This window comes from Strix aluco, chromosome 5, assembly GCF_031877795.1.
Source record: "Strix aluco isolate bStrAlu1 chromosome 5, bStrAlu1.hap1, whole genome shotgun sequence".
Lineage (NCBI taxonomy): Eukaryota > Metazoa > Chordata > Aves > Strigiformes > Strigidae > Strix > Strix aluco.
In genome coordinates, this window is record NC_133935.1 from 75,632,137 (window position 1) to 75,647,317 (window position 15,181).

The 15,181-nt window shown below is 36.9% G+C and overlaps 1 protein-coding gene across 1 annotated transcript in view; it reads left to right on the forward strand.

Moving 5' to 3' along the window:
• The window catches only part of PTPN12 (protein tyrosine phosphatase non-receptor type 12), an 82,168-nt gene that overhangs the window by 26,155 nt on the left and 40,832 nt on the right, over positions 1-15,181 (forward strand). The window contains exons 2-6 of the mRNA XM_074827881.1: positions 7,252-7,360; positions 10,995-11,071; positions 12,092-12,187; positions 13,189-13,227; positions 14,025-14,096. Of these exons, the coding sequence (XP_074683982.1) occupies positions 7,252-7,360; positions 10,995-11,071; positions 12,092-12,187; positions 13,189-13,227; positions 14,025-14,096 (393 nt within the window). The remainder of the gene's footprint in view (positions 1-7,251; positions 7,361-10,994; positions 11,072-12,091; positions 12,188-13,188; positions 13,228-14,024; positions 14,097-15,181) is intronic.

Consider the following 15,181-nt stretch of genomic DNA (forward strand, 5'->3'; position numbering starts at 1 on the left):
TGTTAAGAAGCCTGACTTTTATAGTGTGTGCTAATTTTAAAGACCTTTTCTGGTTTTGCATCGACATGCTTCTCACCCTTCAACCCAAAGCAGTCGACTTTCTAATCACGTGGTTTCAGACTAACAGAAATTTTTGTGTTCTTCACTCATAGCCTGTAAGTGTCACTGCTGTGTTGTCCCGCACGTTTTCACTTGATGTAATGTGTTCATAGTAGTCTCACATTACCACACATTGAGTGTGCTAAGGAAACAGTATGGTTCAGAGATAGAAAGTTATTACACACGCAAGAATTGCGATTATGAGTATGGTGCAGAGCTTTCTAAAGTATCTCAGAACACACATTACTAACTTAATAACTTGATTATGCTTTAACAATTTAATCTTTTGCTTTGCTTATTTACTTGCTCATCAACAGACCGCAGATTTCTCTAGTCTTCCCCATCCTTGTAAAACTAGCCCATTACTGGCAGTACATATGTTGCTTAACTATTATGCTGAACATAAATTGACTGCAACTGTAATTGATAGTACTGTTAATTTAGGCTGGGATTAACATGCAGATAGTATAAAAATAGTTTCAGAAATGAGGAAGAGAAAAGGAGAGTTTTGAAACAATCAGCCCACATTTTGATAATATGTCTGTGTAAAGTTATCTTTAGTTATTAGCAGTGTGGGAGACATGCCTGGTTCTAACATTTTTGTTAGGGAAAACATAGGTTTGGAAAAATGGAAAATGTTGGGCTTTCTGGCAGTACCTATTTCTTGAGAGTATGCTGGGGGTTTTTTTGACCTGTTTTACTGTGATACTGGAGAAAGTAGGATATATTCCTTAACTGGCTTCTTTCGGTACTGTTGTTTGGCCCTCTCTGTATGAGGATCTGCCAGCATTGTCATCATTGACTGATGCTTCTTTTATCAGCTACAAATCTACAGTTAATACAATAACATTAATTCCCCTCCTCCCTGAGAAAAAAACCAGAGTTAAGATGTTATAGAGTACACTATACTATCTAATAGTGAAATGATGCTGTTCTCAGTTCCCTGGGTAATTTTGGAGAGATTTTTTCTTTTATGTGGTTGACACAATCTTCCTTGAACTCAGTGGGGTTTTTAGACCCATCATTGTCCTGCTGTGAAACACAAAAGACAGAGCTCCCAAGGGACTGTAGTTATCAGACTTGTCTGTTAATCGCTTCAACAGAGATTCCCGTGGAGCACCTAGAGCTTGAGAGTTAGTAGGTGTTGCTAGAAGAGAATGCCATGGTAATGAAAACTCCTCCTTCTTGTATCTCGTTCTTCCTATCAATTCAGCTGCAATCTCCTTTCAGGGCTTTATTTCAGAGAAATCAGTTAAGTCCAGACTGCTAGCCTGTTCTTGCAGCCAAAGCCATCTGCGAATGTTGAGATAGGGTGAAGCTTTTATTTTACAGAATCAGATCATTCTCCTTTCATTGTTTATGCTTGGCTAGCATTAGGGAAGGCTTTTTCCTATCATCGTGAGGGCTAGGAATTCTTAAAAAGAATTGTTGTTTGAAAGCTGACAGGAATAACTGGGGAAAGATTGACATGTGGCACAGGTCTGTGCTAATTTCCAAATACTCCTAAGGCAAAGCGTTGAGAGGGGTACTTTTAAAAATTAGCTTTATCTGTAATTTCATATGTATGTACTAAGTGTTAGTATGATAACTAATTTTAATTGTCAGCTTAGACTCTTTGGACATTATCTTGCATGTAGGTCTCTTCATGTTTTCTTGTTGTGTTTATTTGCAACAGATGCAAAGCATTTAATGTACAAATGTAAACCACAGAGGTAGTTGGGAGACTTAAATGCAAGTATGATACCCGAAATTATACTAAACTCAGCATTATTTGTACTACTTAACCAGGGAATGAGGTAACCAGTGATATCCCCTATGGGACAGTTTAGTGTTGATTCAGCCCAACTGGACCTGACTTCCCCACAAACTTTGTGCTAAGCGGCACTGTGCCCCACTCTCCCCACGCAGCTCTTGTTCTGGCAGAGCAACTAAAGGAAACCCAGCTCACTGTGTTCATTCATATCTTGCTATTGCAACATGGAGCTGCAGAGGCACCCCCGGCTTGGAATGGTCCATCCTCCAACTGAGTTTATTAGCATCAGCTTGTCTTGGTGTCTCCCAGAGCTGTCAGTGATAAGAAAATGGTATAGGAAAACTCCAGTTGGATTTGCAGGGACTTTAAGCTAAAATAATTCTGGAACCAAATCAGTTTTAGCAAGTCAGAGCCCCGTTTGAGCAGTGATATATCTGAGTTTGCACTTGGAGCTGTCTTTTGACAAAGGCATCTCTGGCAGCTCTGTGTTCATATTATTGTTACAGAATCCGAAACCTGTGTAATCTGACCAAAGATAACCAGAAGATAGTTATTTTGACATTTCTATGGTAGTTTGGTTCACATCGCTCCGTACAGGTACATTTTTCTCACTGTATGGAAGTAATAGGGAATTCATTCTGCCCTAGTAATGTTTATCTAAATTAATAGGATGAGAGAGCACAGCTGAACGTAGTTCATGTGTTTGTTCTTTCCCTGCTGCTAGTAAGAACAATGCAATATCAGGCTTATGATAGAAATAGCTGTCTTACTTCATGAAATGAGTGCATTAGTACAACTTTTAAGAGTTTCCTAGTATCTTCTTTTATGCTTTGATTTTTAAGGTAACTTTTCTGGAAGCTTTTCTTTAATTTCAGTTCTCCGAGTAGATGAGCTTCAAGGTCTTTTCCAGCCTACATGATTCTATGAGTATTTCTTAATGGACTTAAGCACATTTTGCAAAACAAAATATGGTTTTGTGTGATTGGTGTTATCTCAGGAGTCTGCTGCCACAGCTGGCCATGTAGAGCTTCCTAAGCCTGTTGCTGTTGCCTGTTGTCACACAGCAAATGAACTACGGGTGCAGTGGAATATTCTTGCAGCTGACATCTGACACTATGATATGTACTGCTCCTCTGGTATGGTCAAAAAGGAGATTCAGGCAAACATCACTGTGTTACTAACTGATGTTTTGACCATTGGAAGTGTCAGATAAGGCTTAGGAGACAATTTGAGGACCTAAATATTTCACCAGAGCTTCACTTATTTAGTTGTGCTTTCCTTGAAAAGAAGCCTGGAAAGGAGTCACAAGAAAATTTGAATCTTGAATTAGGTTCAGGCTTTTGAAGCGAGTTCTTCAAATCTCAATAGGCAGTATAAATATTTTCTTTAATCCCCAAACAACATTTCTAGGGTATTAAGCAATGTGTCTTTACAGGCTTTCTAAAGTGTTAAATAGATGAAATAGATTGACTGCGAAAGAGATCTGTGTTTCTGAACTGATTGGACTAAATTCTTCTTAATATGGTAGGATTCCACATGCTGGGTTTGAAAAGCTGGTTTGTCTTTTTGTAAAAACACTAAAGTAGATTTGTAGTACAGACTGTAAAACCGCTGTGGAAGTACGTTTCTGAAACTCAAATTGTTTCAAAGGCTCGTCTCCCTGCTGTCATATGTGGTAAGTGTTTGTCACCATCCCACAAACCACTTCTTGTCACGCAGTGAATAAGCAGAATTAAACTTTTCTAATGAGAATGGAACTTAAGGCCTTGTGAATGTAGTTCTTTAAGTATGATGAATTGTGTATACACACTTACTTTTTGACCATTTTGTTCTTAAAAGAATAGATAAATGAAGATTTTTGTGGTACCAGAATAGCAGTTCCAGTGACTATGCAAGTGTCACGGAAGCATCCACTGTTATCTGCAGAGGCACCAGGCTGGATCTCTGATGTCCCTGCTGTTGGCATCCGAACATCTTCTGGGAAGCAATTTGGCAGTTTACTGGCCTAACCCAAATGAGTGCTCCTTTGTACTGTAGACAGTTGTTTATTATGAATTAGCATGAAACTGGACTGTGACAGATCTTACTGGCTATCTTGTCATTAACTTACCATAGTCTGAACAAAATTCTTTCTTCTTCTGCCCTGTCATTACCCCCATTCTCCTCCTTCTGGTCACTCTAGGTTGTAACCCAGGAAGCACTGAATCTCCTACATCGTACAGCAGGCTGTGTGTGCACATTGCAGTAGCTTTCTGCCAAAATTTTCTGTTGCGTGTAGGGCAAAATCTTCTGCTGAGTCTGACAGTTTTCCATTCCTGTGGTAGTTCATTCAAACCTCAGTTTTTAGAATTCTTTCCTTACTCTTTAGTCAATTATTTCTCTTCCAAAACATGAAGTAGGTACTATTCTATGTAGCAGATACTACTACAAATCATAACGAGCACTACTTACTCTTTTTGATTGCTCTCAGGACTGTACTTACTTAACTTCTATTACCCGTGTCATAGAATAGCTGACAAACATGCATTAAAAGCATGGATCCTAAAGTATTTTAGGAACAGATGTGTGTTAAAATCCACCTGTATTTCATTTCCAGTCTTTGCCTTGGAGCTGGGCTATGCTAATTCTACTTTCCAGTCTGTTTAGTGGATTATACAGCTATTGAATCATGCAGGGGGGAGGCTGTGCTGAATTCTCATATCATCACTTTCTAGAAAATGGAAGTTGGTAATAGTGACTCCAGCCTTTTTGGCTTCCAAGTTTTAACTCTGAAGGTGTGGGTTTTTTTCTTGCATGCCTTTAAAATGGGCTAAATCCTAGGGTGCTTTTTGATACTAACGTTTTTCCTGTATCACTTCCTCAAGTGTATCCTTTCTCATGCAAAATAACTTCTGCTTCTACTCATGTTTTTTAGAGGTTGTGTTTTCTCTAAATTTTTTTCCGCTCCTTTTTCTAAGCAGAATCATGACATTTGTCCCATCAGTAAGATGGAAAAACACACACACACCCATTTCTCCCTGGCAGTCCCACTCCCCCCAACTCACAACCAGGTTGAGATGCAAAACAATATACAAAATCATATTAATGGCTGTTTTTGGAAAGTATCGTTGTTTCTTTTTGCCTTTTTTGTGGATATTTTTTGTCTGAGTTGGAGGCTTATAGCCTATTTCAAACTATTTCTCAGTCTTGCAATTCTTAGCTGATATAGCTAAATTATTTGTGTGTATTTTGCTATTTCTAGACTGCTGGTTGTGTTCAGTGTTAGCACAGGCAATATTTTTTATTTTGACACCAGTAAGGACAGTGTTACATATGACAATGTCTCCCATGTGCAGTGGTGGTATTTGTCTGTACCACGTTACAAACCGGGTTTCTCTGCCTGCTATATATACAGATTACGTTGTGAATTGTTTTTTAGTGTTGCAAAGATGAGTGTAGTCTGCATGGAAGCTTCCTGTAGCTGTTTACATGTCTTATCAAGAATTGCATCTTCCTAGTCTTCACTCTAGCTATGTTTTTAGATAATATATTTAGCACTTGGATCACTGTGTGGTCAGAGACTTACTGTCCCACCTTCAAATATTTACTGCTTTTTCTTCATCGACTAACGTGGGAAGTTTTTCAAGATGAATGTATTTTAAGAAAAAACCCCTGTGTGCTAGTTCTGTTACTCCTTTTAGCGTTCAGTGATTTAATCTCTGAGAAAGTCCTCGAAGAAGAGGAAAAAAAAAAATTGTCTGAAAGCTGCTACTTCTTGATTTGCCTTTTTTAATTTTACCTTGCCATTGTTTTTGCTCTGTAAATACCACTTTTATGGATTATTAGGTGCATATTATTCAACTAAATGCAAAGTTTTACCCACATTTGCTTATAAAATTTGCTGGTTTTTCTCTATATCCAGAGAAGTTTTATAGAAGTGGTTTTCTGTATGTAACAGAAATGCTGAGTTTTGTGTGTTTTTTCTTCTCCTCATTTGCTGGAAGAATTATTGGTGGGCTTGAGCTGCCAATTAATTTTTCCTTCCTTTTTAAAAAAATTGACGTGTGCCGTGAGTCTCCCAAGCGTTGTAGTAGTTTTAGAAGAATTCAAGAAGAAAACTGGCTTTCCAAGCAGATTGTCTTGTTTATGATGCTCTTCTGCCTGTATGTTGTTGCATAGTGATAAACAAGATTTATATTTTCAACTAGCAACCATCCTCCCTTGATTCTCCCCTTCCCCAAAAGTAAGCAAGCCATGAACATTTTAGGTCTTGAAGGATGATAATCGGTCATTAAAGATGGAGGGAGGGGAACATGAACAACCTCTATCCTTCTACCTGTGCAGAATACAACTCGATGGGGATGTTAACTTCTTTGAAGCTACACTCTCTGTTTTCCTCTTGATCGTCTGATATACCACCACCACATCAGTGTTGATAGAATGGCTGGTTTCACAACCACCTAGCTTTAGCTGGAAGACAGAGTTAACTGAGTTCTTCAGATTCCTTTTTAAATCTGGATGTCCACATAGTCTAAAATAACAAGCACTGCTGGGTCCTCTTGTAGTTTGGGGTTTTTTTTGTTGTTGGGGGTTTTTTTGTTGTTTTTTGGGGGGGGGGTTTGTGTGTGTGGTTCCCCCCCCCCCCCCCCCCCAGGAGAATCTATACTCTTTTCTTCCTCCTGAGTTTTAAGGTTGCAAAGGCCTAATTTGAGTGGGATGATAAAAGCTGTATTGCTCTTGTTACTTCCTAAATTGCTGGAAGGCATGGGCTGGATTTTATTAGAGGTTTTGACTGTTTCAAGTTTCTAGGATTTGAAATAGATGGAGGTGAAAAAAATGACACATTGTTGCGAATACAGCAGACCTCCTGTCACTCATCCTAATTGCAAGGGCCTTGTACCTGAGAGGCAGGGACCTTCTTTCTCTGGGTGAACTTGAAACTGAACAGGAGTTGAGCGTTAGTTGATGCCTGTTAAAAGCTTTCTGTTCAGTTGTCAGTGGTGGAAGCCATGTGCCTCAGAGCAGAGTACCAGCTGCTAACAGCTGTTTCTGAACCAGCCTGCTCTGTGCTCTTCCTCCAGGTATTCTGAGCAGTAACAGACTTTTCTGTTTCTCACAGAAATACATCAGGGCAGTATATTTCCTAAATAAAATACAGCTGTATTCCATACTGGTGCGGTAGTGGCTTTTCTGAAGTTCCGCGTCTTGTGATGTATACATCTGGCTTCAACTTGGTTGTAAACTGCTGATGAGCTAAAAGTACTGGATAATTAGATTTTTAAACTTCATCATAGTGAATATTGTAAAAGGAGAGAAGAGGGGGGTTTTTTTGAGTGGTGGTCTTCATCGATGAAGCTAATACCCTGTGATGTTTCTGTTATCTTGAGATGTGAAAATATAACATACATTTTTTATCTCAGAGGTTAAGAAGATTATCAACAAAATACAGGACAGAGAAGATTTACCCCACGGCCACTGGAGAGAAAGAAGAAAATGTTAAAAAGAATAGATACAAGGATATATTGCCATGTAAGTCTGATTTACATGTTAATCAAAGGCTAAGGGAAGTGCTTGTTATTCTAAATGTGTTTAGTTATTACTGAAAAGCAAAACTGGAGGTAATTTGCTGAAAGATAACTCTCATAACATTTTTATTTTTTACTTGGAAGATGAAATAAATGAACATTTATATATTTTATTAGGAGAGCTATCGCCTAGAGATAAAATGTGTGGTAGGTCGCAAGCCATAACAAGCTGACACTTTCATTTTAGCTTGGAATAGTCTAGAACTTTACTAGATGCTTAACTGTATTTTTTCCTTAGGAACATGTTATTAATGGTTGAAAACAAACAAATGTCAGCATAAACTCTAGATGAAATTTTAAGGAGCCTTAAGGAAACTTGTTTTGTGGGTTGAAGTAAAATAGATCTCTTTTTTTTTGATTGATTGTATCCTGCAAACAGTGTGAGAGAACTCTCAGTGTTGGATTATCTTTGGTTTGTGCTTTGCTAGAGTCCAAATTAAATTCTGTTTAATCTATGAGCACAGAAAACAGCAGTCAGAGCAGAACTTAAATTTTAAAACCACCAATGTGTGGATATAACAGATCAGTGATCTGTAATGACAGGATTGCCTGTTACAAGCTCACTTTCTGTAGCTTGTGAGGCCGTGTATTTCAGAAGCTCTTACTGTGCTTCTCAGTAAGGACAACTAACAGTGAGATGAAAGGATAGCCTTCTGACAAATGCCATTTTTTCATATCCCAGAAGATTCACAACGGATACATTTTACTGCTTAGCTTTCTCAGAAGTGTTAGGAGGTTTATAACCAATTTGAAGTTGAAAATGGTCTTAAGCATTGTTAGCTTTCACTTTCAAAATGCATTCTAGTGATAAACTCTGCTGAATTACTGTGTGTTTCAGATTGTTGTATACCTGTGTGCTGTTTTTCTAGTGCTGGAATTTTTTCTGTTTATCAGTGCTTGGAGCAACAAGCACTTTGCCCTGAAGCCACAGGCCCTAGGTTGTTTAACAAGGTGGGCATAGCACTTGCTGCTGCAGTGAGAAGGAAAGGCACATGTTCGTATTTTGATGGGGGATATATGTATAGCATACATCACATGTTGAAGGCTAGTGTGGTACTAAGCTTAACTGCAGGAAAACAGTTAAATATCATTCAGGTTTTTCTGTTTGTTCTTTTTTTTTAGTTGGGAGGAAACCTGTTTAATGGATGGAGTGAAAAAGAGGGGAAGTTGTTATTGTTGTCTTATTATTAAGAGTTGTTATACTTTTTCTTCTGTGCTGGCATTTTGATAGCTCAAGAACAATATAGCAAAATCTTAGCAGCACTTAAACTGAATCAATGAGACACTTAAAAGTTACTACAGTAGTGAATGGCTGCAACTAGAGTGGTAGATGTGCTTTTCTTTCATCTACATAAAAATAAAAACTGAGTCGTTGGGACCTGAAAGAGTACACAGATCACAGTGGGGAAAATGAGCAAACATCAAAGCTGATGTTGAGCAAGATTGAAGGTATATTATCAGTTAAAGCAAGAGTATCTTCCAACATCTGAAGCTTCCAGCAATGAAGTGATGAGAGATCAGCTGGACAGAAATGAAAGCCAGGAGATGTTTTGGAGAAGGAAGGGGGATGATACTTTGCCAATCTTTTATAAATCCAGAAAAAAAACCTTACAAATGTAACTTAATCAGAGATTAGTGCTATATTTATCAGAAATTGTTACTCCCACCAGCGAGATCAGTACCTCAATTGTAATGCAGTACTGGCTTCAGTGTAAAAGGTGTGTGCGTGTTCACATCATAGTTTGCTAAGCTATCCTAAATGATAATTAAATGGTACATGGTGTTCACTGGTTACCTGAAGACACCAATTAGTGATGTGAACGGAGCATTTAAGCTATATATAAATATCCAAGCACTTAAATGTTCCGAAGCTGGAACCTGCAGTGGAATTTTTCTTGGAGAATTCTGTTCCAGACCTAAAACTCTGAAAGAGGTGAACTGTGGCAGATACAGTCAGGCTGGAAATATTAATGCTTGGAAACTGCTCCAGAACTTCACGTCAACTCTGCTGGGAAGATAGGAGCCCTCATTAGCCTACCACTTTAATTAGTCTGATCCACCATGTAAAAGTAGTTTTTAGTATTAAGTCTATGACACCTTTGCATGCTTATAAAGTGTTCTTGCTTTTACATTATGAGAGTGTAATACAGTGTAGCCTATTTTAAGGGTTTCTCTAGGCCTTTATGTGAGAGCGCGTTGTCTTCAGATCTGTGATCTAAATGTCTTGTAATCTACACTTGTGCTTTTTTAGGAAGCATTACATGGTAACACAAACATTTTTTGCATGTTATCAGGACTCTGGCAGAAAATATCACTGTCTTGGAAGCGAGGATCTTGAAAGCTTTTTGGAAGAGCTTTCTGTATAGAAATAACTCTTAGCATGTACTTCTTGTGGGCATGGTTCCCTGTTTTATTAGCAATGATGTTTTGAAAAAAAAAAGACCCCACCAAACCATATTTCCTCTTTTTAAATAGACTCTTTCTTTATGTTTTTTTCTTGAATATAGCTCTAATAAAAGTTTTAGCAGCTGTTCTGTGGTTGAGGAATTGACCCTGGGAGCAGAAAGTAACATAAATTGCTTGAGCAGATGCTGTTGCTGCAGATAGTTCTGTTCCCCAGTTTGAATATAATTTTTTTTTTTAATTCTGGATTTCCAGACAGCCTTTATTGTAGAGATAGTTTGAATGATTTTTATGTGATAGCTAGAAAGTGTTGATATCATCAAGAGCTGGAAGGGCTGGCGAACCTGCCAACCACCTACCTACCTTCTTAGTAAGAATCATCAAGTTTTTTCTGTAATAAAGATGCACTTAACTTTTTTTTTTTCAATGCCAAAAATAATTCCAAGATGTTTAGCTTATTCTATCAACAAGAGTAATAAAGGATATTTTTAAGACGGCTAAGGATTTTGGTCTCCAAATATCTGTTTTTATAAGACTCTTTCTCTGAAACAGTCAGTAATGCTAGAGGCAGAAACTTGCAGTGTCAAAACCCCCTAAAGGAAGGAATCTGCTGCTTCTGGTTTAAAAAGGTCCCAGCAAAGTGCCTAGCCCAGTGTTTGGGGGATAGAAGTCAGTCTGTGCCTGAGCAATAACCCAGTGCATGTTTCATGTTGTAATACCTGATAGAGTCCTCCTTGAAAGAGACTTTAAGATCTACCAGCTGCTTTAATTATGCAATGGTGTTATTCTTTCTGCTTTCTGTAAATGTGCCTTTAATTCTGGCCATCATGATCTGTGTTAATACTGTGTAACTGCAATTTTGATTACTGCTGATCAATTGAGTTTTGCTTCTTTGTAATGAATCGCTCTTGGAATTCCAGTAGTTGGTACTCTGTAAACTTGAGCATCAGAAGCAGATAGCAGTAGGAGCTACTCTGCTTATCCCTACTTGAGTTGGTTCACCCATAAATTAAATTGACTGACTTGCTTGTGTGACTTAGCTTTGGGAAACATTCTTTAATGCTTAATTTCTTCTATACATATCATATCTACTATATATATTATATTTACTGTTACATATTGATTTACAAGTGTTGTAATTCTTGTTTAAAAAAAAAAATAAATTCTTCTTTTAGTTGATCATAGCCGGGTTAAACTGACCTTAAAAACTCCCCCACAAGATTCAGACTACATCAATGCAAACTTTATTAAGGTATGTATCTTAATGGTTCTTAAATTCTTTTTAAGCTTTTATTTCATATCAGTGCAGTTTTAATATTATAGTCTGAGATAAGAATTTAAAGCTGTGACGGAAGATTCTTTTTTTTATTATGGCTTGAATAAATGGCAAACGTGATGGCATTTATAAAGAAATTTTTAAGGTTTTAATATTACTCTTAAGTGTAAGCAGAATATGAAATACTTCATTTTAAAGTGACAAGCATCCAAACTGGAACTTTATACCATAGGAAACTTGAGATATGATTGTTTTAACAGTTTATGGTGTCAAAAATACCAGATTGTAAGAGAGGCTGTTTTTAGGGATCTTAGAGGCATGTGACAAATTGTGTATGTTAATATGCATTTCTTGCTGTTCGTGGCAGAAGTGTGGTAATGGAATTATATCTAACGTTCTTAAACAGAAGCCAGAATTTGGCTAAAAGCCTGTTACACTTTTGTTTCAAAGTGTGAATACATTGGGCTTTCCTTGTGGCCTTATTCTGCTGCTTCTACACTGTAATGCTTATTTGGAATCAGGTGTTCCTATAAATCTCAGTTCTTGAATGTTTAGTCTGAGAAGCTAAATGTAAATATCTTCAAGCTTTATATAAAACAAACTTTAAAAGTTTGGCTTTTTGAAATGTGGTATTACTGGGAAGGGGGAACTTAAATTTGTTCAAGGGATGCTTTTTAGCAGAAAGATTTTTCAAATTTTCATCATTAAATGTTAGATTAAGAAAGAAAATGCAGACTCAAAGGGAATCTCCAGAATCTGAACGTACAGAAACAGTCTGTTACGGTCTCTGGCAGCACAGTAGCTGTTATAATCTTGGGCCCCTTTGAAATCACCAGCAAAATTCCCAGTAATGTAAATGGGACTTAGATTTTTATATTCACCCTTCCTGTTGTATCCAAAAAAAGATATTTTACATGATTATAACCTAAAGCCTTTTTTATTCAGTGCAGATAAATTTTCTTTATAAACATTAATGGTTCCTTTGTGCAATCCTAGGGAGTGCATGGGCCAAAAGCATATGTTGCTACCCAGGGACCATTAGCAAATACAGTAATAGACTTCTGGAGGATGATATGGGAATACAATGTTGCCGTAAGTACCTACTTATAAACCAAAATTGGGTATTACCTTATTTCATGGCAAAGTGATTGTGTATCTTTTACCTCATCTGGCTATTATCAAAAATGTTAACCGTGATTTAATCCATTTACTTGTCAAATATCATTTTGGTAAATAGCCACTCTATATTATTAATATTACATATTCTATTTAATAACGTAAATTCAAAGTAATAATTTTATTGAATGAATAAGGAATCATGCATACTTATGAATAGGTCCTGTAGGAGACCTTACAACTCTGACTTAACGTTGACTGACAAAATCAGATACAGAAGCAGCATGTGAAACAAAAAAAATAAGTCTGTCTTTTTATGCAAATTTTGTGTTACTTGTTGGTTTATATATTCTACATCTGTTTAAACAACTATTGTCAGGAGTTAACTTTTAAGTACTGTGAAAATTGGATAAGTTCAAGACATTATTTCTGAAAATATTTTTTGTTGTATCGGACACTTAAATCATGGTTACTTATTGTAACAAATGGCTTACCTGTTGGTGCATTTTGATGGTGCTATTCACATTAATCTGTCTGAAGTAGCTTCCCCTGCGAAATATGATTCTTGTTTTTTAAGTAAGTTTTGCACCTATTTTAAGCAGTCTATGTCATTTTAAGAAAATACAGCTATGTTTCTTCCAGTTGGCAAATGGTTCTATATTTTTGTGATTGTTTAGACTTTACAGTCAGGCTGAATAAATAAGGTATTTGTATAGGATTACATTGAATTCAAATTAAGTAGCCTTACAATGTTGTATTAGTGTTGCAGACTATTTTGTGCAGGATAAAACTTGAGTACTATTTTAGAATTAAAAGAGCATGCATCTGCAGGCAGGAAAAACAGTATTAATGTGTCTCTTCAGTAGTAACCAGTTAAGGAGTGTCAGTATCTGCCCAGGCAGAAGCAAGCAGTAAAGTGTTGGTGAATTTACTTTATCTAAAACCAGTTAACTTTATGCATCTTTGTTTCGTTTCAGATAATTGTAATGGCCTGTCGAGAATTTGAAATGGGAAGGGTACGTACAGTAAATACAAAACTAAACGAGCATTGCCCATGCAGGCCAATATGCCTGTGAAGCTTCATATGCCAAATCCATAACTGTAAAAATAATCTGCCAGATTGAATGAAAATACCCATCCTTATATTTGTATGCATATAAGATAGTGAATGCAACTGCCTTTCTTTGCTCCGTTTATAGTGTTACATTACTATTTAGGTGTCATCTCAGTAGAATGTATGTGTTTGTATCCAGAATTGTACCGATGGCCTGTTACTGGTCATGTCGCTATGGAAAAAAATCTTGCTCTTTGTGGGATGTAGGCCAATTATCAAAATCCTGAGCCCCTCAGAATTTCCTGTCAATTGATACAGCTGCAAAAACAATCTGTCTTTTAAATTTCTCTGCTATAGTCTTATGACCTGAGAAGGAAAAAAAAAAGTGTGGTCCAGAATTGTGAACTCCAAACTTTCACAAAAACTAAATTAACTCTCATTGTTTCCCTCTGTATGATATGTGTTTGCACATATGTAGGCAGTCATGAAGTTCATGTCCCAATTTACAGAGTGTCTTTTGGCTGTATTTATTGGTCATCGGGGTTTTTCGTTTTGTTTTTCTTTTGGTATCCAAAAGAAAAGACATTTTACTATCTTAAAAGAAGTCCAGCAAGGCACCAGTGGGCAGATGTTAAGGTAGAACACCAAATAAGAGAGAGAATAAGGCATTCGAGATGATCATTTTGTCTGCTCTGCTTGTGTTAATCATCATCTTTCAGTACTACACATGAATTAAACTAGGATTCTTTGTTTTAACAGAAAAAATGTGAACGTTACTGGCCTCTGTATGGAGAAGCAGCTGTAACTTTTGGACCATTTCGTGTTTCTTGTGTAAGTATAAAGGTTTATAAATTAATTTTGAAGGATTTAATGCTTTTGTAACTTAAAATAACTGTTCAACAAACAGTTTGCATTACAAAACAAATGCTTTTTTAATTGTTCGGTACCAAATATTGCACAAAGACTTGCGAAGGAATGCAGTGGAAAACAATGTGTGTATCTAAACTGTGTGGTTTTTTGAATCCTCCATGCTTTTTTATTTTTTTTTTTTTAGCATGGAACCTGTGTACCTTGGTCTCGTATCTTTTTGTGTATCATTTCTTTAGCTTTATGTGATATAGTTTTGAATGTCTGTACCATACTCAAGAAATCAAATAATATCCATGCTCTTGTTTCCTTCTGTTATGAGTTGTGCATTCTGGATGTGCACGAGAAATGAAAGTAACACTGGAATACGTTACATAAAGTTAATTAGCAGTTACATAAAGTTAATTAACATGAATAAAGAAAATAGAAACTAAATTCCTGAATTTTTTAACTTGTTTCTGTTGGTAATAGATACAGGTTTATTTGGAAATACTTCCTTTGCTTCTTTCTTTGTTTTCATTTTAAAAGCAACAATAGAAAGAGTAGCAGGTCACCATGAGATCTGAATCTTTTCCTGGAGAATTCCTGAGGGTTAACTGTCAAGTAAGCTATGATTCCAGAAAGATGGAGAAAAGCTGAATGTTTCAATTGCATGTTGTTGGTGTTATCAGGAGTTCTGATCTCTGAGCATAACTACTAGAGCCTCTTCCAGTTTTGGTACTTGTACATAAAGGGGTAACACAAGGATTTCTGACAGATAAATATGCAGGAAGAGGGACTGTGGATAACTCCTACACACAGCACAGCAGGGAGTAGAAAGTAATCATTCCTTGGCACCTGCCATCAGCATCACACAAGAGTATATACCCCAATGGGTTTTTGAAATCATCTTTCCTTGGTAGAGAAAGCTGAACAGTAAAAGAAAGTAAATACCATTTCACAAAAGGAGACCACAGCAGAAACTCCCTTCATTAATTGTGAGGTTTTCAGGGTATGGGTGAGGATACAGTGTGTGGGAGCATAGCCACCAGAGTCAGTATGATCAACAT